Source organism: Emys orbicularis, chromosome 1 (assembly GCF_028017835.1).
Source record: "Emys orbicularis isolate rEmyOrb1 chromosome 1, rEmyOrb1.hap1, whole genome shotgun sequence".
In the NCBI taxonomy this organism is placed as follows: Eukaryota; Metazoa; Chordata; order Testudines; family Emydidae; genus Emys; species Emys orbicularis.
Genome location: NC_088683.1, coordinates 363,105,368 through 363,131,176, shown reverse-complemented (window position 1 = coordinate 363,131,176; position 25,809 = coordinate 363,105,368). Strand labels below are relative to the sequence as shown.

Genomic DNA, 25,809 nt, shown 5'->3' with positions numbered 1-25,809 from the left:
ATGACGAGAGGGGTGGCCCAAGTGCTAGACAGGCAGACTTAGAACCAGTTGATGGAGTCAACAAAATAGAAGATAAGGGAGCATCAGTAGATATAATTGGAACTTTCTAAAATCCTTTGATAAAATCCCTCAAGAGTCTGTTAAAGAATCGATGTTGTAGGGTAAGAGGTAGAAGGCTGTAATGGTCTGGAATCTGGCTCAGAGAGTAGCAGGAATAACTGGTCAACTTCCAACATTGTGGGAGAGGCTAATGAGGTGCCCCAAGGAGCCATAGTAGAATCAGCATTTTGTTTTATCTTCCAGCTGTCCTCTGCCTCATTAACTACACTCCTTCCAAACCAGGTGGCGGGAGCTGCTGCCACCTTAGGAGGGCCAGTCTGTACTCCACTCTGGTTCCATGGCCCACTGAGGATAGTAGTTGGCAGTTCCTTCGGCAGGCCCACACAGTATGGGTTTCACAGCTAGTTGCTAGACAGCAGAGGAATGTGGAGATTTGGGAATAATGGGCTCAGTTCTAGGTTTGAGAGGGGAGCATTCTGTAGTGGCCCTTTTGCCCCTGGCCCTCCAGCCTGTCCGTATCGCCGGTTCCATGCATGCTCAGCCTTAATTTCATCCCGGATGATTTAGGTCTGGCGTAGTTATAAGCAACTGAAAACAGTCTTACAATGAAAACTGTGGGGCAGCCTTGACTATATGTGTCTACCTGCACCACCTGTAACAATCAAGTCATAGTGACTGTCCCACTATCTACCCCACTGTTAAACCTGTCCTATATGCCAAATCCTGATGGATTAACTGGCCAGGTTTATGTTCTTGGTTCTGCCGGTGACTTGGCTACTTGGGTGGCACTGTTATCTCCTAGGGGAGGATGATGTGAACAGTAGAGCACGCCTGCCCCAGGAGTGAGGTCAGTGCATAGTAGCAAGTCTAAATTCCTGCAGAATTACTTCCCATGTATAAATGTGGCTGCCAAAATGTATTTAAGTAGACTGAACAAATACGTGGCTGCTCGTGCAGATCTGAATGGCTTCCTCTGTGATTAGAGCAATGACTTGTGTATCTGGGTGTGCTGAGTTCTAATCCCAGTGTTCCCGCTCTTTTGCTGTTTTTTTGTTTGTTTTTTTTCCCCCCCCAAGCGCAGCTTCCCTTAACTTGTCACCCTTCAGATTCCACGAGTTCTGCATCCGAGGCTGGTGCATCGTTGGGAAGAAACAGACGTGTCCATACTGCAAAGAGAAGGTGGATCTCAAGAGAATGTTCAGTAACCCGTATCCTTTTCTGGCCTTGTGACCAAATCCTAGCAACTTCGTCTCTTTCGTTTGCCTTGCACCTTAAAGGTGATCTGCAAACTTATTAACCAATCAACATGACAGCCCTGCGCTGGAGATGGGGTCGGGAGGGTTGGGCTCCCCTCTCTCCCGTTGCATGAAAGTAGATGGACTAAATGGGCTGCAGGTGTTAAAGTAACCCAGTTTTAAACAAGGAAGGGGTTTGGTATACCGAGACCTCAGCCTGTTTAGTACCCTGGCCAACACACCGTTAAAAATCCCTGTAACCTTTTCTTAAAGATACAGAAACGGAGGGAAACGGATAAAAGCAGTGGAAATGTGAGGTATTAAGTCAGGCCTTTATTTTAACAGCATCCCTCGTGCCCTTTCCTGTTGGCTGGAGGGAGTTTTAATGGGAAAACCCCCTTGTGTGACAGTCTCTTAGATGGTATCGAAGCTCTTGCTGCTGCTGTTTAAAGTCCTTTCAGTCCAGGTGCTGGCTGGGATTCAGCTGGAGCTGGTAGGGTGACGATGTCATCTGGGCACCTCTCTCTGGCCTGCTCAGGATCAGGATGATGAAGGCCTGGGCTCCCAGGAAATGGTGCAAGTGTCAGCCATGATGGTGAAGCTCACTCCGCTAGCCGCTGCCTTGCCTGCCATCTGTGTCTGCCCACAAGCCGTTCTCTCACGGACCCAAACGGAGTGGTGGCTGGAATAGCCCCTCCCCTCGCTGTTTTGTCCACCAATCAGGCTTACTATCCAATACACCAGAGGTGGGAAAACTACAGCCCAGGGGCTGCATCCGGCCCTTCAGATGTTTTAATCCGGCCCTCGAGCTCCCACAGGGGAGCAGGGTCTGGGGCTTACCCCGCTCGGCGTGTGCCATGACTCCACACAGCTCCCGGAAACAGCGGCACGCTCCCCCCTCTCCCCTCCCCGGCTCCTACATGTAGGTGTAGCCAGGGGGCTCTGCACGCTGCCCCCACCCCAAGTGCCGCTTCCGCAGCTCCCATTAGCTGGGAACTGTGGCCAATGGGAGCTCCAGGGGTGGTGCCTGCAGATGGGGCAGCGTGCAGAGCCACATGGACACGCCTCCATGTAGGAGCCAGAGGGGGGACATGCCGCTGCTTCTGGGAGCTGCTTGAGGTAAGCGCCATCTGGAGCCTGCACCCCTGACTCCCTCCCACATCCAACCCCCTGCCCCAGCCCTGAACCCCTCAGTCCTAGCCCAGAGCCTCCTCCGCACCCTGAATTCCTCATTTCTGGCCCCACCCCAGAGCCTGCACCCCCAGCCAGAGCCCTCACCCCCTCCCGCATGCCAACCCCTAATTTTGTGAGCATTCATTGCCCGTCATACAATTTCCATCCCCAGATGTCCCCCTCGGGCCAAAAAGTGGGTCGTCCCCCCCCGCGGTACACCAAATCTGGCTCACTAACTTCTAGCTCCATGTCTCCTGTTTTTAACAAGCATCATTTCAGCACCATTCTTGACCTCTTTGGACTGATTCTGTCTGTCTCCCGTTTGTACCTCTTCCCATCAAGATGGGTTATTAGAGGTTATTGTATCCTCTTATGAACATTCACATCTTACACGTGAGCTCCCACTTCAGGTAAAGTTGAAGGGCCAATTGTCAGACATCCTCTAAAAGATCCTACCCCCTCACTCAATGTGTGCCCTGTTATCACCCCCCCTCTGCAGGCTGCTCAGAGGGATGAGGCAAGTACTTCTCTTCCCCCCCCCCCCCCCCCCCATTAGTGCTTTGCTTTTATTCTGGCAGGTAAGAGTTGGGGGAATTTTATGTCTGGCTTGACTTGGTAAATGTGGCCCCATCTTACTCAGCAGGTCGGATGTACGTGGGCTATTGGCTGCTTGCTGTAATGTCAGGTTTTGACTGCTTGTTCCTAGTACCGTTGTAGCTGCAAAGCTGGGTTGAAAGAGGGCCTAAAGATATTCTATACTACCCAGCCCATCACTGTGCAGACATGTAGCATAGCGCCTTATGGGGTGAGACCCCCCCCCCAGTACTTTCCTTGTCGTTCTCCAGCCCAGCAACCCTTCCTCCGTCCCCAGGCTCCCATTCCAACACTGAGCTGTGGGGTGGGGATACGCGTCAACACATGGATTGCACTATTCTGAATGCCATTGCGAGGGGCTAGTGCCAGGGATTCCATCAGAAGGTCGCTATTCTGGACACACAAGCAGGGTTACCAAGGGTGATGCTAGACCCCAGCATTGCCCTTCTCCCCCACTGGCACTGCCTACCCTGAGCCCGTAGCCCAAGGAAATGAAAGCCCAGCTGTATGATCCCTGCTTTGGAAGGCCCGTCTTTGTGTGCTATTATCTCCGGTTGTCATCTTGATACTGTATCAATAGGTCCACTTCCTCTAACCTTCCTGCCATAACTTATAATTCTGCCATCCTCAAGTCAGAGGTGCAAATAACAGGGCTGCATGCAGAAGGCTTCAGCTAGGTAAGACATCTGCCCGCAGCCTTCCGAGCCAGCCCCACGTTTCTCTCTCTGCTTCCCCGTTTTGCTGCTTTAACTCTTTCCGAATACAGCTGGGAAAGGCCCCATGTCATGTACGGGCAGCTGCTCGACTGGCTACGCTACCTGGTGGCCTGGCAACCCGTTATCATTGGACTGGTACAAGGTATCAACTACATCCTGGGGCTGGAATAAATGCTGAGCGGCCAGCAAGCCGGGGACATCACAGCAGGACTTCGACAGCAGTGGCGGAGGGCAGCAGCTGGCCAGGAAGACTTGCTTGTATCATTCACCTCTCAGGATCTTACACGCCCACAACACGTCTCCGGGGACTAAGGGAAAGACTTGGCGCTGGCCAGCTCCCAGCAAAGCGGGTTTATGCTGGGGTGGGGGAAGGGTATTCTTTTTTAAAACAATTATTTTAATGAGCGTATTTAAAACTTTATATTGCAGATTAAAAAGGAAATTAATGTTTGTCCCACTTCCCTCCTCCAACCACCTCTCCACTTAGTTGTCTTATTCCCCTAGAACAAAGAAAGCCAAGCTGGTTTTGGAAGCTAGCCGAGACCTCTCGCAGAAACCCATGGCAGCGTGCTAGGTACCTTCCCACCTGCTCTGGCTAAATGAGATCCCTCGCCACTTGCTCAGGTCTCTTCTTCACAGCAGGTGCCAGCGACTCTGCTGTAAGCTGGTGGCAGAGGGCTCCTGTGGCCTTTGGTCGCTGTAAAAGCCAGCTGGCTTCCCCCATAGTCAGGGCAGGATTCAGAAAGAGTAAATGCAGTTAACGAGAGAAAAGGCGCCTGCTGTGAGCAAAGCTCAGAACTGTGCCGCTGGAGGCATGAGACCTAGGACTTAACAACGCATGCCCTGTCAAATGCATCTACGTGCAGAACGACCTAGGAATCCACCTGTGGTTGGCGCTGCCCAGGAGAACAGATGCAGAGCGCTGAGCCCGTGATTGAGGGGCTCACTACAAAGGTGGAATGCAGTCAGGTAGCCGACTACAGCGAAGGGCGGGTAACATCACAGCCTGCATCGTGTGCTCAGTGCACAGGGGAGAGACTACACCTGGGACATGCAGCTGCCTCCAGTGCACAACACTAAGGGACGAACTAGGCCGTATTCACCTCCCGACCTGGCAAGCCAGGTACTAAACGGAGGAAATGAACCCGCAAGTCTGACCTCTGTTATGGACACAGTCTAGTGTGGCAAGCCATCTCTTTCTGCACTCTGCCCTTTTTTGGAACGTTCAGGCTACTTTAACGTTTTTCGATGGCAGTGTATTTTCTACCCGCTGCGCAGACCTAGCCCGGTTTGGGTTAGTGTCGTCCCCCCCCCCCCCCCCAAACTGACATCCCAAAAGGGGATGGCAGGACAGACTGCTGGGGCTCGTTTGCTTTTCCCAACAGCTCAGAACAGACAAACCTACTTAAGGGATAAGTGTCAAATTGCCCCTTTTTTTGAGCTTTCTCTGAATGAGGCTGGAGGGAAAAACCTGTTTGGTGTGTTGAAATCCAAACCTCTTACCAAAGGGCGTTTAACGAGATGTTCTCTTCTTCTTTAGGAGGACAGCAGAACCTTGTTTCAGGCTGCCTGGGGCGCCCACTGGAGGCGACCTGCCTTTTACTATTTGTCAAGTTTAATAAAAGGCTTTATCGATATATTCTGTTCATGTAGGGCCAGATGATGACTCCTCTTCACTAGCTAACTCAGCAGTCCCATTGAATTCAAGGGAACCCTTTGTGGTGTAATGCACTACTCATCTTGAGTCGGGGGGTCAGAATCTGGCCCTGATTGACAAGTGTCATTTTACCAGCGTGTTGCGACATGTGAGTTACAGATTGTAAAAGCAGCAGTGTCTTAGAAACTGGAGACCTTGCTGCAACAATTGACTCAGTCTCAGATGGGGATGAGGTGGCATGGCACACAGTGAGTGAGCTTCGACTGGAACTTGCCTTACGCCGGCATACAAATGAGCTCATGATTTTAAAGAGACGTCTTCAGGAAACAGTTCAAGCATCTTCCTGCCACACTGACTTTCTGTGAAAGCCTGGGCATTCTCGGTGCGCAGCCCAGGAGTCATGGTGTTTGGTGGGTTTTCATGTTAACCTCCCCAGCACATGAATGGGCTTGCAAGGTCTACCAACAAATCTGATGTCTGCTGGAAACACAGCTAAATATACCCTTGTTTGTGGTGGTTACGATCCCTGTCCCTCTCTAATTTCTATAAAGAAATAGTTAACATTGTCGCCAAGTGTATGAATAATAAGGAACAAAGGAGCTGGGTACAGCAATCTGGTTGCAATACAGCCGCAGGAATGTTCTACACAGGGATCTGGTAGGTCTATGGGACAGGTCTTTGGAAGCCTCTCTGGAACAAAAACTTTGACGCGTGTCAGAGAATAGGGACGTGGACAGCAGTCCTTGGATGTATTCCATCTGCGTATGCTCCACAGCCCGACCCTGCAGTTCTCCAGGCAGCATGTGACCGGTTGTGGCAATGTGAGGTCCTAGCGTATTACGGTTGTTTAAGGCTTTGTGAATGAGCTCTGCTATCTTCCACTTCGTCTTTACCGCGACGCATTTGCAAAGCGTTGATGCTCGCAAGCGTGTCTTTCAGTGCCCGGAGAGTTAGGAAGTCAGTCGCCCTGGCGTGTGGAGGGCTGCACATCTTTCTGTGCTAGCTGGCTCTCAGTAGATCAGTGGTTCTTTGCCGCATGGTTCCCCAGGCTAATGATCATTCCCATAAGACTGGCAGTGTCAGGAGACGCGAAGGATGGTGCCACAGGACTGAGGTACTTTGGCAGATCTAGGCGGAGGTCCCAGGATCAGCAGAAGCATGGTCAGCCACAAGGGTTACCAAGGGTTATTGGCAGGGTTCTTAGGAAGAATGTTCTACACAGACCACTGTTACTCCTTCATGGACACTCAGTTAACTCCAGGTTGGTTCTTATTGTTACATGGGCTGCATATTTACCTTACTCCATGCACGTACTGTATATATCAATAGAGCACTTCCACGGATGTTTGTTCTAACAGACATATTGTGGGGGGTTTAAAACAATGGGCAGATTTAGAAACTATTTTGAACATGGATGTATTGTTACTTCTGGGGGCAGGAAATCCAGGTGAATTCAAATTGGGGTGAGCAAAACGGTGTCTAATCAGTGACGGTCAGACCTTACGGTGCGGAAAGAAGGGTAGTCCGGGAGCAGCCGAAGCAGATCTCCCTCTGAACAGAAGCCATGTTTTTCCCCAAGCTCTTGGTGAGCGCTCTGAAGCAACGTTAACTGTATCTTTTATTTGCTCTGGAAGGAATCAGACTTGACTGTAACCCTACTCACTGCTGATTCGAGGGTTTTTTTATTTTTTTAAAGTAAAATCTCAACCCTGGAAATTCTGTGCCAAAAACCAAAATAGAGTCCTTGATAGTGAGTAGTGCTGTGTTTTGTTTTTGTTGTTGTTGTTGTTTCTGTTCAAAGATCAGACAATGATAGGCCTTCGGATTGATACGTTAACCAGTTATTGGCATGGTTGGCTGTAAACGACCTGTGTCCACCCCACCTGTGATTAATTCTCCATTGGCAGCTAACCATATGTCTCCCCTAGTGGCGGCCCAGACTGTCACATGGCTGGAAAAGTTGTCTTCCCTCTCTCCGCTAGACTGTGCTCATGTCCCTCTGTATGAACATCCTCTAACTAATCTATCACCTACCCACTCTGAGCTGGCTGGCTGGCTTCCCCCTTTTTCCTCCCATTAAACGCATGTGAACGTGGTCATGCAATGTGTAGATGTAGAGTCACAAGCCCGGATGACACGTGGCTGTTACAAGAATGGTTGGTGGCCCCGACTCACCAGGTATGTGTGACACGAGCTGGATGTCAAACCCTGGTTCTACTTGTAGCGTAGATGGGGGGGGACGTAAAGTAACAGGGCAGATAGTGATGGGTCCAGGTCACGTTATCCGTATGAATTAGAATCTATCTAGGTATTTACACTGTCAGAAAGGGGAGAAAATGGGGCTGTTAGGTTAGGTCATAAACATGTCACCTTCCCCAAGCCCTGTGCTGCTTGCTGCTATTAATGAGTAGGTGACTGAACAGCACCTGACACTAGACCTAGCCGGGCCGTCCCAAGGGGGGTGCGGGGCCCGAGACAAATCAGCCTCCCTGCTAGTCTCCTCTCTGTCTGGCGCCCCGTCCACCCGCCCGCCGTTCTCCTCACCCCCCTCCTGCCCGCCACTTACCTCCCCGTTCACCTCCTCACCCCGCCCGCCTCCTCACCTGACTATCGGGACAAATGGCATCCTGATCGTACATCAGTCGGGACGCAGGACAAAGGGCTAAATATCAGGACAGTCCCGGTTTTTATCGAAGCACGGGGCCTGGGGCAGTCGCCCCGATTTGACCTACCCGAGGGACAATTCTGAGAGCAGTTCAGCCCAGGGGACGGCTGGCTTCTGATCTCAGCTGCTAGCTGAGTAACTCAAAAATCCATTGTTTGGGTGACTGGTTCTGCAGCTACCTAGCAAGAGCTCTGGTGAGTACATGGGGTGGGGTCACTTGTTCAGGCCATGCCCATTGCCCCTGTCAGTTTTACTCCTGTTAAGTGAATTCCGCATGTCTCACGGTCTGGGACCAGTTTTACAGCCAGTCCTGGCTGGCTGGCTTGTCTCTTGTATGTTCAGTTGCGGTAAAGTGTAACTTTTCTGAGCTCTAGGAGGCCATGTGGTATAGGGCTGCAGCAGAGGGCTGTTGGATTCTGTTCCCACCTCTGCCACGGGCTTGCTGTGTGACCTTGGTCAAGTCACTTCCTCTCCATGTGCCTCCGTTTTTCCCAGCTGTGTAGTAGAGATAACTTAGCCACCCTTTTATAAAGCCCTTGAAGACCTCAAAGCACCAGAGCTATATAAAGCATTCAGATACTGTGTGCTACCACTTAAGCCTCGTTTTTCAAGGGTGACTAGTGATTTTTGGGTGCCCAACTGCAAATGCCTTAATGGGGGCAGAGGCTCAAAGGGCTGAGCACCCAGCCTCTGAAAACCAGGCCCTGTTGAGGCATTTCCAGTAGGGTTACCATATTTAAAAAATAAAAAGAGGACACTCCACGGGTCCTGGCCCTGCCCCTTTCCCACCCCCGGCCCCGCCCCAACTCCACCCTTTCCCCGCCCCTTCCCCAAAGTCCCCGCCCTAACTCCCCCTCCTCCCTCCCAGCCACGCGAAAAGAGCTGCCCGAGTGCTACCGGCTTTACGGTTTGCCGGGCAGCCTCCAGACCCTGCGCCCCCGGCCGGCGCTTCCCCAGCGCAGCTGGAGCCCGGGAGGGGAAGGGTCTGGAGGCTGCCCGGCAAACCATGAAGCCGGTAGCGCTCGGGCTTCGGGCAGCCCCCTTGCCTCCAGACCCTGCGCCCCCGGCCGGGCACTTCTCCTCCCCGGCTCCAGCTGCTCTGCTCCAGTGGCGCAGGGTCCAGAGGCAAGGGGGCTGCCCGAAGCCGGTAGCGCTGGCTCGGGCAGCTTGGCTCTTAAACAGAGCAGAAGTCTGAGTCCGGGGAGGAGCAGAGCAGCCGCGGGAGAGGAAGTGCCCGGCCGGTATTTTTCCCGGATATGTTCGGCTTTCTGGCAATTCCCCCCGGACGGGGTTTGATTGCCGAAAAGCCGGACATGTCCGGGAAAAACCGGACGTATGGTAACCCTAATTTCCAGTGGAGCACCCAAAATCACTAGGCCGTTCTTGAAAATCTAGACCACTGTTTGGCCTGGGTGGCTCCATACCACTTCTGGAATGGGGAGTGGCGGGGCTGGTCTGCTCCGGAAGGTAGGAGGCAGGAACACCCTGTGCACTGACTGGCGTGGCTACTCAAGAGCAAAAACTAATCTAGCCCTCTTTGATCGAGGCCCTCGTATCAGCATTTGAAAATGGGGCTCTGTCCATAGGAAGTAACTTAATTGTAACCAGTTCTGATACACGCCCAGTGCTTAATTTGTAATGAGAGAAGTGCCAGGCCTTAAGCGATATTTTTACATTCATAACTGACGTGGCAAGCCCAACAGTGCTGGGGCTATGAAGTGCCAGGGCTCAACCCTGGAAAGCCCTGGTACAAAGTAAGCACTGTACACGTCCCATTCTGACGCTGATTACACCGTCTCATGGGCTCACGGAGATGGGGCCGTTGCGGTCACAAGACTGGCTCTTCAGAGGAATGGTTGCACACTCCTTTGTCCAATAGACATTGTTAAACTGAACACCTAGTAGGGAGTACGTCTGTCCGTATCTGTACTGGGGAGCACAGCAGATTGTAATGGTTCCTGGTGACCTTCTATGATTCCAAGGGCTTCTCAAAGTGGTCCTGGTGTAACATAGACCACAGCTGGGGAATTCAAGATTTAACCTTTTCCAGAGCAGCTGGCCACCTCTGGAGACTTAAAGCCCCACCTGATCTGCTGCGCGCTTCATGGTGCATCTCTCCTAGGAGAAGGACTCATGCGTTTCTTGATATGTCTGTGTAAGCGGCAAGAGAATTGCAGGCTAAACAATCTTTCAATTGGTATCTTGATGATCTCAGGTTTCAGAGTGGTAGTTGTGTTAGTCTGTATCAGCAAAAAGAACGAGAAGTCCTTGTGGCACCTTAGAGGCTAACAAATTTATTTGAGCATAACCACAAGTACTACTTGTTCTTTTTGATGATCTCAGTTCTGCTTCACTAGACCTAGGTAGTCGGATCTCCTGCTCTTCCAGTGTCTGGTGCAGACGGGGCTTGGATGAGCAAGTGAATCCCAACATAGGTGTAACTGGTCAGTGTTTGGAAACAGAGGCTGGTATCACCCCTGTGGCTGAGGGTGTGGGCCTGCCTGTTGTTACCCTGTCCATCGTCCAGGAGGCCCTTTGCATTCTAGGTGGCCAAAAAAGCCACAGGGGCAGCCAAGAATACTTTTTTGCGGTGTTCACTTGGCTAAGGAGGCCGACTGCTCACCACTGTGGCTCATTCCTTTCTCACCCCTGTGTGCCTGGGGCTACAGATGAAGATTACACAGAGACGTAAGCTACTGCAGAATGCAGTTGCCTCTTTCCGTAGAGTGCTGACCATGTGGAGCACGTTACACCTGTGCGCCAAAGTCTGCACTGGCAGCTTATCGACCTGCTTCAGCAGCTTAAGGTGATGGGGCTTTGTAGCGCAAAGCCCTTTGGTCCAGAGCTATTTCTGGGCTCCACTCCACCAACCCCCTCTCTCTCTTTCTTCCCCCCCCTGAGATCCGTTGCGATACTTGAGCAGACAGCATGGCTGGGGCCCATTCTTGCTGGACAGACCTCAGCTTTGGAATTTGCTTGGGCCCTCGCAATGCGCACGCATCCCCTGGCTTTGACAGAGCCAGGGTCAGACCTTGCAACGTGGTCTAAAAATCAATCCATTCACTCTTGGGTTTTTCCTGACAGGAGTTTGGGGTGTGGCCGAGGGAGATCGTTCGGACTGGTCGGCAGTGATTGGCTCGGCTGCTGTGTTAATGGTGTTTTTAGCTTTTTGTACATGTACCTAGTGAGCACGAGATGCATTTTTTTTTATTTACACTGAAAAATAAGAATGGTGGCTATTCACCCTCAACTCCAGCCGGAAATGATTTGGTTCTGTCTACACTAACAACCAACTCTCCTCAGTATCTATTGAGGGAAGACCAGGAGCGCCTGTTTCTCAACAGATCACTAGTGTGGACAAGATGTGTTTGCGGAACCATCCGGGCCCAACATGGTGTGCTGCTTAGAAAGACTGCATCCAGAATCTGGGGTGCAGAGGCGGTATAGAGCATTGCCCCGTTATTGGGAAGGGAGGGCAATAGCAGAAGCCAGTCTAGCTCCGGTTGCCCTTTGTGACTCTAGGAGCATGTGGGTCCATCCAGTGCTTTAATTTGTAAAGAAAGAATTGCTGGGACTCAAAATGGCAGGACCTTGCTTGCAAATGTGGAATTGCATGTGTTACTAAACACCACTGACAGAAGAGGTGCCGGGATTCAGCGCCAGCAAGCCCAGCCTGGGAGCGGGGCTTGGCTAGCACTCTAAAGCTAGCTGTCTAGATAGCGCTTTGAAGCTGAAGTTTGGGCTGGCGCTCTGAAGCCCACCCCTTGCCTGTGTAGACATACCCGTAGGGATGGAGAACAGTTCGGTCAAATGGGAGAATGGAACTAAATACAGGACATCATAACCATGCGCATGAGGCCGGTGGTGTGAGCCGGGCTTGACTTTTATTCCAACTCCAGTCTTAATAAATGTCTAAGTTGAATTGAATATTTTGGCATATGTCTTATGTAGCCCTCTTCTACCAGACTGAAGATGGGCATCACCAGACAGACTGGCCAGGCCAGGGACCTGACCCAGAGGAATGTAAAGCACAGGGTTCCATCTACTCAGATTCTTAAACCGCTTTCATTGCCCTGGTATCTGAACCCCTTCAAGAAGTGTGTTAAGTGACATGACAAAGGCTAGTCATGATTCTTTCTCTCCAGTGGGAAAACTGAGGGTTTTTTAATTAACTTGATTTCTTTTATGTTTGCTGGGGAATGTGGCTTTATTACAGAAGGCCTGGTCAAAGAAGTGCCTCTTGGGCTTAGAACAGAAAGTGATGAGGCTTGAGGCGGTGTTTAGCTCTTGTGGGAATGTATTCCACAGCTGGGGACTAGCCCCAGGGAAAGCTCAGTGTCCTGCACGAATGGGCTCTCCCCTTGCAGTCGACAGCTCCATTGTGCCAGAGGAGTGGAGATGTTGACCGTGGGCCTCATCACAAAGCTTCAAGCGATCATTTAGATAGCTGGGGCCCATGCTGTTGAGTGCCTTGGAGATAAGGACTGAGACCTTGAACTTTGTCTCTGGGAAACCAGTGCTGAGGGCTGAGCACAGGTGTGATGTGAGGAGCTGCCCTGGAGCATGTTCAGTATTTGCTGGAGTTTCCTAAGGGCTAATGGCTTCCTGCCCAGGTACATTGTATTGTTGTGGTCCAGCAGAGAGTTGCGTATCCCCAAGACAGGTCATTGTCCACCAGGGTGGGATGGAGTCCTCTTGCCAACCGGCAGTGGTAGAATGCAAGAGCTTAGCGTCCGCAAGGAATCCAGTCACACTCCTAAACTATGGACTGACTTACCCAATGGTGGGTGGGTGCCTTCGGCCACAGGAGACTACAGCTGGCTACAGGCTCTTCAGAGTGTCCTCAAGCTCCTCAAAGGATGGTCGTTTGGGACGAGAGCCAAGGTCGGGGAGGAAGACCTGTTTTGGCAGCTGCGTTTTGTAGGAACCTGCAATGGGAGGCAGGAGAGGAAGGAGTAAATGAGATGGGAGAGGAGGAGGCAGCTCTGGCTGAGCATTTGCTGTCTGAGAGGCAGTGTGGTCTGGGGGCTAGGAGAGATTGTAGACCTGGGGTCTATTCCCAGCTCTACCGCCGAGCTGCTGTGCGAGCCGGGACACGTCTCGTCCCGTGCCTTTGTTTCCCCTCCCTCTGTCTTGTCTAGCTCTTCAGCACAGGGACCATCTCTTACTATGTATCGGTGCAGCGCCTAGAACAATGGGGCCTTGTTCCCACTTGTAGAACAGTAGCACCTAAAGATCACAGCCGAGAGCGTCTGGCCAGGCAGAAGGCGGCTGCTCTTAGAAATCTTCTGGAGGAAAAGCTAGCCAGATTTGAACATAGCCTAGAGGTGCAATGCAATTGTGAGAGAGGTAGGGGGAGGCTATTCTTCCTCGCCCCCTCATTCTCTCTTCCACAGCCTGTTGTCCTCGTCAGTGAAGCTGCATCCAGCTCTTCCCCCATGTCGTAGGTGACTGCATCTCTGCTCCTCACCATGACTCTTGAAAAGTCTCGCAGGCACTGGAGAAGAGCCAGAGGATTTGGGGAAGAGCAGCTGTGCTGCTACTAAACGAGTGATTGTGGTACTTACAAACGATGGAAGGTAGAGCTACCGTACAGGAGGTAATGAAACCTCCTATGTACATACCCCTAAATAGCTCTGTAACAGACCCATGATCAGTGAGCATCAGGAGCCTTTTTCTGGAGGATGATTAACCTGGTTCCAGTTCCTGACACAGTGACTGGACGGCATGAAGCATTAGAAACATAGAAACTATAGGACTGGAAGGGACCTCAGGAGGTCATCTAGTCTAGTCCAGTTCCCTGCATTCAAGGCAGGACTAAGTATTATCTAGACCATCCCTGGCAGGTGTTTGTCTAACCTGCTCTTTAAAATCTCCAATGATGGAGATTCCACAACGTCCCTAGGCAATTTATTCCAGTGCTAAACAACCCAGACAGGAAGTTTTTCCTAATGTCCAACCTAAATCTCCCTTGCTGCAATTTAAGCCCATTGCTTCTTGTCCTACCCTCAGAGGTTATTAGTGTGTGGGCATAACGGGTGGAAACTAGTGAAGTATTCCATAGCTACGTGAAGTGACCACTCGACTCATCTGGGGTCTACGCAAGCCACAGCCTTTCATCTTACTTCATGGGGCTTCGTGCAGAACAGGAAAGCAGTAATGGGATGGTGGTAGTGGGCAGTAAGCTCGTTTGCTCTGTGGAGGGGCAGCAGTAGCATGACAGGGAAAAGCCAGAATAATTCAGGGCTCTGTTTTCAGAAGGATTGCACTATGACATCCCAATGGCACTTGGAACACCGCCTGTTTTCTCGTGGTTTCTTCTTACTGGAAGCCAGTCGGAGTTTGGAGAAGGGAGATGGAGCTGGATAAGAGGCAGGAACAATTGACTTTCAAAGAATGGAATTTAAATGGCAGTTGAGCTAACCAAGGGGAGAACAAGTATAAATATTTGTAGTGTATAAAAACCAGCTGGGGAGAGGAACTGCTGGGGGCAACTCCAGGGCATGGAACTGGAAATGCAAATGAGTAACAGGAAACTTAAGAGTCGGTAAGGGAAAGGACACGAGTGGTGACGTGGAATATCTCCCCTAGGGCCTGGACAATCCACTGGAGAACACACTGCAGCGAGGGAGGGAGATGGGGCGTCTCAAGAGGGAGAGACCGAATTTATCCCCTGCCAACTCGACACCAGCAATAGAATAGATGTGTGTCACGACCACATGCCTGCGGCGGGGCCCCAGCTGCTGTGCCTCTGCCATGCCGCTAAGCACTCACGACTTCCCCTTCTTTCCACTCTCCTGTGCAAGCAGAAGCAAATCCAAAATACAGGCACACATGCCACTCATCTTAGCTGCCAGTAGTTGGTATGCACGGTAAGCCTCGTGACCCCCGATAGGTATTATCCTCCTCTTATCGATGGGGAAACGGAGCCAGAGAAGCCACAACTTGCCCAGGGTGGATGCTTGCCATGCCAGAGCTGAGAAAAGAAGCCAGGAGCCCAGATTCCCAGCTCTAGGGCAGGGATCTCAGTCGCTCTTTCCACCAGGACCTGCAAGGCAGCAGCTGACGGTGATGATAGAAAGGGGGGGTGGAAAGGGCCAGTTGGATCATCTGGTTCCATTCCCCATGCAGGCTTGTTCCCTGCATTCTGTTGTAAGTGCTTAATCAGAGGTCCCCAAACTGTGGGGTGTGCCCCCCTAGGAGCCCCATCCCTGGGCTGGGCCCCATCACCAGCTTCCCACCCGGCCCTGGGCCCCCTTGCCCCTGTCCCCATCCCCCCCCAAGTCACAGCCCCACTCCTAGCCCTGGCTCCAGGGGGGCGTGGACAGGAGGAGGGGAGGCACGACCCTCAAAAGGACTAGATATTCTGTTCAAGCAATGGCGCTTCCACCTTGGTCGGTGGGGGATTATTCCTCAGTCTGTTTGATGTTTCTGATATTAATCCTGTATTTGCTATTGCTGGGGTAGTTCTCTCCCTTTGAACCAGGCTAAACCCGTCCCCTCCCCCTGTAATACTTAGTGCAGGGGTAGGCAACCTATGGCACGCATGCCAAAGGCGGCACGCAAGCTGATTTTCAGTGGCACTCAGGGCCGGCTCTGGCCTTTTTGCCGCCCCAAGCCACACACACACAAAAACAAAAACCTGCAGGGCGGCCGAAGCCAGGGTGCAGGGGGACTCCCTGCACTGCAGACGTGCCCCGGCTAGCGGGGGGGGGGGAGCGAGGGGAGAGAGAGAAGGGGGGTGGCCAGGGCTTCAGCGGGGCGCTCCCCATGTGGCCCCGACCGCCGTGCTGCCTGCCGGGAGGGCTCCACGCCCTCCACAGGGAGGGAAGGACGCGGGCTGCCCTGCTGGGCTTGCTACAGACCTGGCACCCTCTGGGGCAGATGGAGTGCGCAGCCCACTCCCAGCAGGGCATTCCCCTCCTCCGCGCTGCTGCCCCCTACAGGATGGCTGGATCAGTTTAAAAAAACAACAACGCCCGTGCCGCCCTAGGATTGGGCGGAATGCCACCCCGTAGGATCTGCCGCCCCAAGCACGAGCTTGCTCGGCTGGTGCCGGCCCTGGTGGCACTCACACTGCCCGGGTCCTGGCCACTGGTCTGGAGGGCTCTGCATTTTAATTTAATTTTAAATGAAGCTTCTTAAACATTTTAAAAATCTTATTTACTTTATATACAACAATAGTTTCGTTATATATTATAGACTTATAGAAAGAGACCTAAAATCGTTAAAATGTATGACTGGCACGCGAAACCTTAAATCAGAGTGAATAAATGAAGACTTGGCACACCACTTCTGAAAGGTTGCCGACCCCTGACTTAGTATTTGTGTAACTGCCCTTACTGAAAATTGATCCGAGTTGTAAATATTTTGATGCAGAAATCCAGCCTCTGAGGGTTTTCATTCCCCATGGAAGATGCGGGGGTGGGGTTTCCTGCATTCTTCTTAAACTCGTATTGCTCAGATTATCACTAACAATTTAGCCCTCTCCAGTATCAGTAAAGTAGATGTTAAATGGAGTGGCCAGCTGCTAGATCTGATGAAGTTGGTGGGGTTTCACCATCCAATGCGGGTGTTTCCAGTGGGTTTCTGCAGCGAGCGATGCCCCTCCTGACCCTACTCAGCATTTTCCTCAACAAGCTGGAAGTGCATCTAAAATCACTGTTGATAAAACTTGCAGCAGCTCGAGGCTGGCGCAGCGGTAAATACGGGGGAGAGGGCCAGCATGCAGAGGAATCTAAGAACAGAAGAATGGACATATTCGGTCAGACCGAAGGTCCATCTAGCCCAGTTTCATGTCTTCTGACAGTGGACAGTGCCAAGTGCCCCACAGGGAAGGAAAAGAACAGGGAATCATCAAGTGATCCATCCCCTGTCGCCCATTCCCAGCTTCTCCCAGTCAGAGGTTTAGGGACAGTCTCTGTAAGATCTTAGTCTGCGTGATTTGCTTTATGTCCTTTGTAAGCAATAAATAACCGAACAATCTCCTAAAATTTACCAGCTCAGCGCGGCTGGGGGCTTTCCCTGGAGCCCGCTTCTGGGCAGGGCTCGAGAGAGGCAGCGCCTCTGTGGTTTCAGCATGGGCCCCACTGCTTTCTAGTGCCGAGTGAGTCAGCAGTTGTCTTGCCCGCAGGCAGCTGCAGGGACTGGAGGCAGAGAGCCCACAGCGCTACCCATGTAACTTGCACCGGCTCCTCAGCACCCCTCTGCTGCAAAGCTCTGCCCCTGCCCGGCAATGCCCCTTACTGACGTCCCCACACCGGTCAGTCCGTCCTACCCCACAGCCCCCTGCTTTTGTCGGGCCGGGCTCCCTCTATGCAGCGCTGCTGATCCCCCCACAATCCTGGTTCACCCCGCTGGCCAGGCCCTGGGCTCCCGACGTACACACGGCGCTGCCCCAGGATCCCGGCCCACCCCTCGACCCGCTGGCCCGGCCCTGCGCTCCCGACGTACACACGGCGCTGCCCCAGGATCCCGGCCCACCCCTCGACCCGCTGGCCCGGCCCTGCGCTCCCGTCGTACACACGGCGCTGCCCCAGGATCCCGGCCCACCCTTCGACCCGCTGGCCCAGCCCTGGGCTCCCGTCGTACACACGGTGCTGCCCCAGGATCCCGGCCCACCCCTCGACCCGCTGGCCCGGCTCTGGGCTCCCGACATACACACGGCGCTGCCCCAGGATCCCGGCCCACCCCTCGACCCGCTGGCCCAGCCCTGGGCTCCCGACATACACACGGCGCTGCCCCAGGATCCCGGCCCACCCCTCGACCCGCTGGCCCAGCCCTGGGCTCCCGACGTACACACGGCGCTGCCCCAGGATCCCGGCCCACCCCTCGACCCTCTGGTCCGGCCCTGCGCTCCCGACGTACACACGGCGTTGCCCCAGGATCCCGGCCCACCCCTCGACCCGCTGGCCCGGCCCTGCGCTCCCGTCGTACACACGGCGCTGCCCCAGGATCCCGGCCCACCCCTCGACCCGCTGGCCCAGCCCTGGGCTCCTGTCGTACACACGGCGCTGCCCCAGGATCCCAGCCCACCCCTCGACCCGCTGGCCCGGCTCTGGGCTCCCGACATACACACGGCTCTGCCCCAGGATCCCGGCCCCCCCCTTGACCCGCTGGCCCGGCTCTGGGCTCCCGACGTACACACGGCGCTGCTCCATGATCCCGGCCCACCCCTCGACCCGCTGGCCCAGCCCTGGGCTCCCTGTATCCAGTTCACCTGAGTTAATTTTTAAAAATTACATTTCCAACTATTTATGGTTGGGAAGAAAAAGCTCTGCCTTTCGCCCCATGTAGTCCATGCAGTGTTGTCTGCCGCCAGCCTGAAACACGACTTGTGAGAGGTGTGCGCTATCTTCTTGCCTGTCACTGTAATGTTGACCCTGAAACCTAATGATTACTCCCCTCTCCCCGTGGTTAGCTGTGTCACTGCTGCGTGTTTTAGCAGAACCATCCAGCTACATGGACTGAGCCCATAAGTCCAAGCTGTGTCTATGCATTTTGCTTCACTGCCCAAAATGCCACCTCCTCCGTCCCCCGACAACTGCTCCGATGGCCATTCTGTGCTTTCAGTGTGTGGCAGCGGCGTAAAATCAGTAGCCCTGACTATGAAATGAACAAACACATGGGCCTGACTGGAAAGCCACTGTTGTATTTAACCCATTAAAAGCCCTTCTCTTGGGGAGGTTTGCGGGGGGGTTAGAAGGTGGGTGGGTCTCGGAAAGATGAGGGGTATCAGCAGCTGGGTGAGTGGGTCTCAGGGAGGCAGGGGGCGTCAGCAGCCGGGGGGGGGGGGGGGTTGCAGGGCAGTGGTTGAGGGGAACAGCAGTCAGGCCAGTGGGTCTTGGGAGTTCGGGGGCAGCAGCTGGGGAGGGGTCCTTGGGACGGGGGGGTCAGCAGCCGGGGGGTGGGTCTCAGGGAGGTGGGGGGGGGTGTCAGCAGCTAGGAAGGGTGGGTCTTGGGGTGATGGGGGGGTCAGCATCCAGAGGAGTGGGTCTCAGGGGAGTGGGGGGTTTCAGGAGATGGGGGTGTGGGTCTCAAGGAGCCGAGGGGTGGTCAGCTATGGGGCCATTAGGTCCTGGGGGGGCCGGGTGTCCTACCGCTGTGTGGGGATTGTGTCAAAGGTGATCAGAGAACTCCCACACACACGCCATGTGTGACACACAACCCCCACACACACACATCCTCTCCCCGCTCTAGGAGTGGCTAGGGACTTCCCCCTGCTGAGCGACCTACAGGATAAATACTTCCTCCCCGAGCGGCTCCGGGCAGACAGCCCAGCCTGGCAGGATGGACCCAGCCACAGCCCACAGACGTCTAGGTAAGGAGCAGCTGCTCGCACTGGGGGCATGGGTGGGTGGATCGGGGGGGAGGCACCTGGTATGTTTCCTTTCAAGGCAGCTTTTTTGTCAGCCTGCCCCAAAGAGGCTGATTTGCTGGGGGCTCCATTCTTGGGATCCCCCCCCAACATGAGCTGTTGGGGGGTCCCCAGAGCAGAGCCCCCCCCCCAAAAAAAACTCAGTGGCTCTAACATGGGCTGGTGACTTTCTGTCTCGCTGCCGGGCGGGCTGGGATGGGCGCTTTTGGGGTTGGCCTGGGGAGCTGGCGGGTCAGTTCCAGCCGGCACTGCCTGGCTTTGGCCTTTGCCACGGCGCTTAATTACTCGTGGGGTCAGCGCAGTGGTTGCACTCAGTGCTGTATGCCAGGGTCCCTGTCCCCCAGATCTTCCAAGCAAAACCAGGAAAAGTGGGAGGGGAAACTGAGGCACCAAGGGGCAGTGAGTGGGCAGAGGCGGGAATAGGCCCCTGACTGCCAGCCCAGTGCTCTAGCCATGCTGCCTTTCCCATCCTGCCGTGCCTCAGTTTCCCTCTGTGTGAAATGGGGGATTATAGGTGGTCAGTGACTGTGCTCCAATGGGGGAGCTGGGGGCAGCAGGGAAATCTTACGGTGCCAAACTCCTCTGAAGGGCAAGAGTGTTGGGGTTGGGGGAAGTGTTCCCGTCCCCCTTGCTCCTGCAGTTTGGTTTGGGGGGACAGGCTCAGCCGTGAGGCCTTTGAGGGGATCTCCTCCATTTCCTGCCCGCAGCCCGAGCGTGAGGACCAACAGCCGTGAAGGTGGGGGGTCGGGTCAGGGCGGGGAGGCAGGTGGCTGCTTTGGTTACATGGTCCAGAGCCTCCAAGGGGTTCAGGCACCAAGCTGCCGTCGATTTCGGGCCTTTGAGCCTCTGTCCTGTGTCTCTCACCTGTGTCTGGAGGGTAAGAGGCTGGGGCAGCCAATAGGGGGCACAGTGCTGGGACGGAGCCTGGGGGGCGGGGGTGAGGCAGAGGAAAGGAGCAGCAGGGTGAATGCAAGGCTGGGGGCCTAGGGTATTTATGGGTATCTGTTAGCAAGCTGAGCCCCAGCCACAGAGCATGGAGCCCCCTGTTGTATCATTACCCCATTGTACAGATGGGGAAACTGAGGCACAGTGAGGGAAAGGATCACACAGCCAGGCAGTAGCAGAGGCAGCATGAGAACCCAGGCTGCCCTCCCATAGAAACGGGCTAATTCCCCCCTGCCTCTAGGTGGGGCGCTGTGGCTCGGAGCGCCCCGTGGGCAGGGCGGGCGGCTCCCATTCCCCACCCCAGCCATGCTAATGTTGCCTTCTCTTGTGCTCCCAGGTGTGATGGGAGCTGTTCCCTGGCTCCCTCTAGTCCTCCTCTGCGGCTGCAGCCACTTCCAGAGCTCAGGTAAGGTGAGGGCGGCCGGGCAGTGTAGGGTCCTTGTGCTCGTGAACATGTGGGATAAACAGCTCTGTCCCCATTCCGGTGTAGTGGGGTGGGGACAGACGGACGGTGTGAGCTCTCCATGTGCTGCAACTCTGCCATGGTCCCCAGGCCCCTGCAGATGCTGCTCTCACTCACCCCCCCCCCTCGAAGTGTGGTGCTTTTACTGGAGCTGTCTAACCTGTTTGACTTTTCCAGCACCTGGAGGCTAAGCAAGACTCTCCCTCCGTGAGCCACACATTACTGGCTCGTGCGGGGGGGTGAGCTCTCTGGCCTGTCAGCCGGGGTGGAGAGGGGCAGGCTAGATGAGCAGAACTGGTGCCTTCTGGCCTTAAAACTCTATGAATTCCCATCAATAATCTCCTGCAGCAGTGAGTTCCACAGGTTTAAAAAGTAACTGCTGTGCCAACACTCTAACGAGTGGGGGCTTGAGGGACCAGTTCATTGGCTTTAAAAGGAAGGGTTCAGCTCCCCCTCTGCCCCTCCCCCACCAAGTTGTGTCCATGTTGCTGTCCCCTGGCAACGTTCATCATTTCTGAGCTCTGTTTCTTGCTGTGAGGAGGGCTGGGATCCCTGCAACATGTACGGCAGCCACTGGCCTGAGGCCTGGCTGGGAGCCTGGACTTGGGGGCTCTACTGCTGCCAGATTTAGTCTATCACCACACGGCTGGTCACCTGGCAGCTCCATGCCTCAGTTTCCCCATGTGTAGCAAGTGCTCTGCCCTCCTTCATGTTTTGTGCACTGCCCAGGTGCCAGTCTGTGCCCCAGGGAGCCCCCCCGCCACTGCCTTTCACCAAACCCTTCTGCTTTCAGATGCGGCTTCCAGCCTGCGCCCAGAGATCATCACCCCCCTGAAGCCCGTGAAAAGTCCCACCCTAGGTAATTGATGTTCTCTGTCCAGCTACGCACTGCGGGCACTGTGTGGGGGGGAAATCAATCACAGCAGGTCGGGGTAGCACACGTGGCCCTGCCGTCCCCTAGCTTTATTCAAGCCGCAGTGAGCTGGAGGCAGGGCGACGCCGGACACCGGCTCCCAGCCGTGCTCACTAGTCCCAGTGCAGTGCCAGTGAGGGGCTGGGGGCGGGTAGGGCCTGGGCCGAGCCCAGCGTACACGGCGGGAGGCCAGCAGCCCTGACTCCCACTCGCACACCAGACACTCTGCACCTGTAGCAATTCCACGGGGCCCAGCCGAATGCAGGCCCTGCCAGACTAAAGGAGAGACCCTGGTTTGAGCAGCATGAGGGTGTCCAGGCACTGTGTGTCCAGCCCCTGGGGGGGCTCTGGGATCTCCGAGCAGGGCTGTCGTTCCCTCCAGGAGCGGGGCCCACCCCATGGGGATGCAGTTGTCCTGGTGATGTTCCCCACAGCGGGGATGCAGTTCCCATGGCAATGTACGCGCTGGCGGGGATACAGTTCCCATGGCGATGTTCCCCTGGTGGGCGGGGCCGTTGTCCCACTGCTGCCAGGGGACCCCAGAGCCAGGCCCTGACAGGGACATGCCCTTGCCTTGGCCCCTGACATCACAGCTTCCTGGCGGTTTGCCTCCTTGTCCAGGGAAACGCTTCAGTGTCAGCTGCCAGGCTCAGAGCCCCTTCCCGAGGATGACCCTCATCTACTGGCTGGCAAACGGCTCCTTCGTGGAGGACCGGTACCCGGACGGGGCAGTGAGCAAAGGGGACGTCGTGTGAGTAAATACCCCCAGCTCCCAGCGTGGAGAGCCCGCAGCGGGGCTGGCTCAGGGGCCTGGCCCTGGATCCGGACCCTTCCCCCAGGAGCTCACCCCTTTGGATCCAGGGCTCTGGCAGGGACAGGCTCTGAGCAGTGGTAGTTTGGGGAGGGAGAAGCTCGGGCCAAGGACTTGGGTCCCAGCCGCTGGAGCTAAAGGAGAATCAGTTCGGCAGCGTCCGGGCTCAGGGGCTGCCCGTGAAGGTGCCCAGCGGCGCTGAGCTCCTGTGGTTCACAGCGAGGAGGGGGCTGCTCAGCAGCTGCGAATCAGAGCCCTGGTGCAGGGCCGTGCCCCTGGCTTCACCCCCTCGCTCCCCTGCAACCATGCCCCTGCAGCTGTTTCTGGGGTGGGGGGAGGGTGACACCTAGCGGCTGTTTAGGCCCATGACAGCTCTCCGGGGCCCTCGCTGCCACCCAGTCAAGCACTGCAGCCAGCTCATCGGCCCCTGCCTCTTCCCTCACAGAAGGGAGCCCAGGGGCACCAAGGTCCTCCTGACCCGGGAGCTGCACTTCCGCTCCTTCTCCTGGAGGGACTGGAGCACCTCGTTCCTGTGCATGGTGAGGAACCCGGCCGGGCTCGAAAAGGTGCTTGTCCGCTGGGACCCCGAACGGCCAGCACAGATCTCCGAGCCGCAGCAGGAGACAAGGCAGGATGTCCAGACCCCAGAGAGCACCCCCACCATGGACCGGTGAGAGCCCTTAATGGTTATGGGGAGGGGGGCATGGGCTGACCACATTGCAAAGCCTCTGACAAGGTCACTCACCAAAGGCTCTTTAGCAAAGTAAGCAGTCCTGGGAGAAGAGGGAAGGTCCCCTCACTTTGCGGGAACTGATTAAAAGGTAGGAAACAAAGGGTAGGAATAAAAGGTCAGGTTTCAGAATGGAGAGAGGTCAATAGTGGTGTCCTCTAATAGTGGAGTAGGGGTCTCTACTGGGCCCAGTCTAAATGATCTGGAAAAAGGGGTAAACAGCGAGGTGACAAAGTTTGCAGATGACACAAAACTACTCAAGATAGTTAAGTCCCAGGCAGACGGTGAAGAGCGACAAAGGGATCTCACAAAACTGGGGGACTGGGCAGCAAAATGGCAGATGAAATTCAATGTTGATAAATGCAAAATAACGCACATTGGAAAACATAATCCCAACTATACAAATAAACTGAGGGGCTCTAAATTAGCTGTTACCACTCAAGAAAGAGATCTTGGAGTCATTGGGGATAGTTCTCTGAAAACATCCACTCCATGTGCAGCAGCAGTCATAATAGGGTTACCATACGTCCGTATTTTCCCGGACATGTCCGGCTTTTTGGTTCTTAAATCGCCATCCGGGAGGAATTTTTAAAAATTCCTCATGGGAAAATAGGGACGTATGGTAACCCTATTTAAATATCTAAAAGCGTCTGGGAGGGCAGCTGCAACAGCGAAGGTTACCCCCCCCCCCCCCGTGGAGTGTCCTCTTTTTTGAATGTTCAAATATGGTAACCCTACTCAAAAACATGAACAGAATATTGGGAATCATTAAGAAAGGGATAGATAAGGAGACAGAAAATATATTGCCTCTATATAAATCCATGGTACGCCCACACCTTGAATACTGTATGCAGATGTGGTCACCCCATCTCAAAAAAAATATATTGGAATTGGAAAAAGTTCAGAAAAGGGCAACAAAATGATGAGGGACATGGAACAGCTTCTGTAGGAGGAGAGATTAATAAGACTGGGACTTTTCAGGTTGGAAAAGAGACGACTAAGGGAGGATATGATTGAGGTCTATAAAATCAGGACAGGCATGGAGACAGTAAATCAGGAAGTGTGATTTACTCCTTCTCATAACACAAGAACTAGGGGTCACCAAATGAAATAAAGGCAGCAGGTTTAAAACAAACAAAAGGAAGTATTTCTTCACACAACACAGTGAACCTGTGGAACTCCTTGCCAGAGGATGTTGTGAAGGCCAAGACTATAACAGGGTTCAAAAAAGAACTAGAGAAGTTCATGGAGAATAGATCCATCAATGGCTATTAGCCAGGATGGACAGGGATTATGTCCCTAGTCTGTTTGCCAGAAGCTGGGAATGGATCACTTGATGATTCCCTGTTCTGTTCATTCCCTCTGGGGCACCTACATTGGCCACTGTCAGAAGACAGGATACCGGGCTAGATGGACCCAGTCTGACCATTCTTATGTTCTTAAGTGGTTGGAGCCACCAAGACCCAGCCCCCGCCCCAGTCTCAGCTGTACAGCACTTCCCAAGAGGTAGGGTGGGAGCTGCCCCATGCTCAGCACCGGTGCTGCCACAGCCCCACCCCTTCTCTTCGCTGTGAGCGGGTGGAGAGCTGCTGGGTTCCACCCCAGTGACAGCTGCATGTTACTGGTGGGCAAAGCAAGGGGCTCACTCTGAGTGCAGGGAATCAGCCTGCACCCCAAGAGCTGCTGGAGCCCAGAGGGAGGCAATCCCTGCATGGGGCACGAGGGGGGGGGGGGCACCATCACTCTGCAGGGCCCCTGGGCCAGCTGGGCCCCAGCTGTGGGGAACGGCAGGCACCTGCCCGCCTGGCACTAACCGCACTTTGGCTTTCTCCAGCACCGAGAGCATGGACTGAGCATGGGGACAACAGCGCCGGCCCGCGAGAGGCAGCGATACTGGGCCTACGGCTGCCAAGGCCATGCCAGCCTCCCTCCATGGCCGACACAGCCGAGCTGCCCTCCTCTGCCCCCTCTGTTCTTCCTGTGTCTGCTTGCCGCCCGGCCGGGCCACGGCTCGGCTGCCCCGGAGGCCTAGGGCTGGATATAGCCCCAGCCCTCTGCTTGTCTGTTACATTCCCCACCCCAGACACATTACACTGGTGGGGGAGGCTCCCGGAGGACTTGCCCTCTGGACACGGGCCCAAGGCGGCGGTAACGGGGCTGGGAAAGGTCCATGTTTGCCCCCCACCCCATCCGTCTTCCACCGCTCTGGCAGGGTCACTCTCTCCCCTAGTGAAGTGGGGTGACCAAAGCCACCCCCTGCTGCCAGCCCAGCCTATGACTGAAGGGGGCAGGGTCCCTTCAACAGCTGCCAGCAATGCCCTGCCCATTATATGCCCAGGAGGGCAGCACCTGCTTGGGGTAGGGAGACCAGCAACCACAGGCCTCTTGCTGCCAGCTCTCCTCCCACTTCGCACTGTTTCTATTAAATAAAAATACAACACTCCGCGCTGGCTGGGCCAGTTTCTTGTAG

At 54.6% G+C, this 25,809-nt stretch overlaps 2 protein-coding genes across 2 annotated transcripts in view; both read left to right on the top strand.

Moving 5' to 3' along the window:
- The window catches only part of RNF121 (ring finger protein 121), a 43,112-nt gene extending 38,864 nt beyond the window's left edge, over positions 1 to 4,248 (top strand). Inside the window, exons 8-9 of the mRNA XM_065415526.1 lie at positions 1,167 to 1,268; positions 3,829 to 4,248. Coding sequence (XP_065271598.1) covers positions 1,167 to 1,268; positions 3,829 to 3,949 — 223 coding nt within the window. The 3' untranslated portion in view covers positions 3,950 to 4,248. The remainder of the gene's footprint in view (positions 1 to 1,166; positions 1,269 to 3,828) is intronic.
- Positions 4,249 to 19,389: 15,141 nt separating this feature from the next.
- Positions 19,390 to 23,283, top strand: IL18BP (interleukin 18 binding protein). Its single transcript, XM_065397819.1, has 5 exons — positions 19,390 to 19,420; positions 20,760 to 20,828; positions 21,679 to 21,744; positions 22,420 to 22,549; positions 23,055 to 23,283. The coding sequence occupies exons 1-5, from the start codon at positions 19,390 to 19,392 to the stop codon at positions 23,281 to 23,283; spliced, it is 525 nt and encodes a 174-aa protein (XP_065253891.1).
- Positions 23,284 to 25,809: the final 2,526 nt, after the last annotated feature.

What these genes read in the sequence shown, in the direction of transcription:
- IL18BP (XM_065397819.1), top strand. Translation starts at nt 19,390, where the DNA reads ATGGACCCAGCCACAGCCCACAGACGTCTAG. An exon ending in CACAGCCCACAGACGTCTAG is followed by an intron (nt 19,421 to 20,759) that starts GTAAGGAGCAGC and finishes TTGTGCTCCCAG; the next exon opens with GTGTGATGGGAGCTGTTCCC. An exon ending in CGTGAAAAGTCCCACCCTAG is followed by an intron (nt 21,745 to 22,419) that starts GTAATTGATGTT and finishes CTCCTTGTCCAG; the next exon opens with GGAAACGCTTCAGTGTCAGC.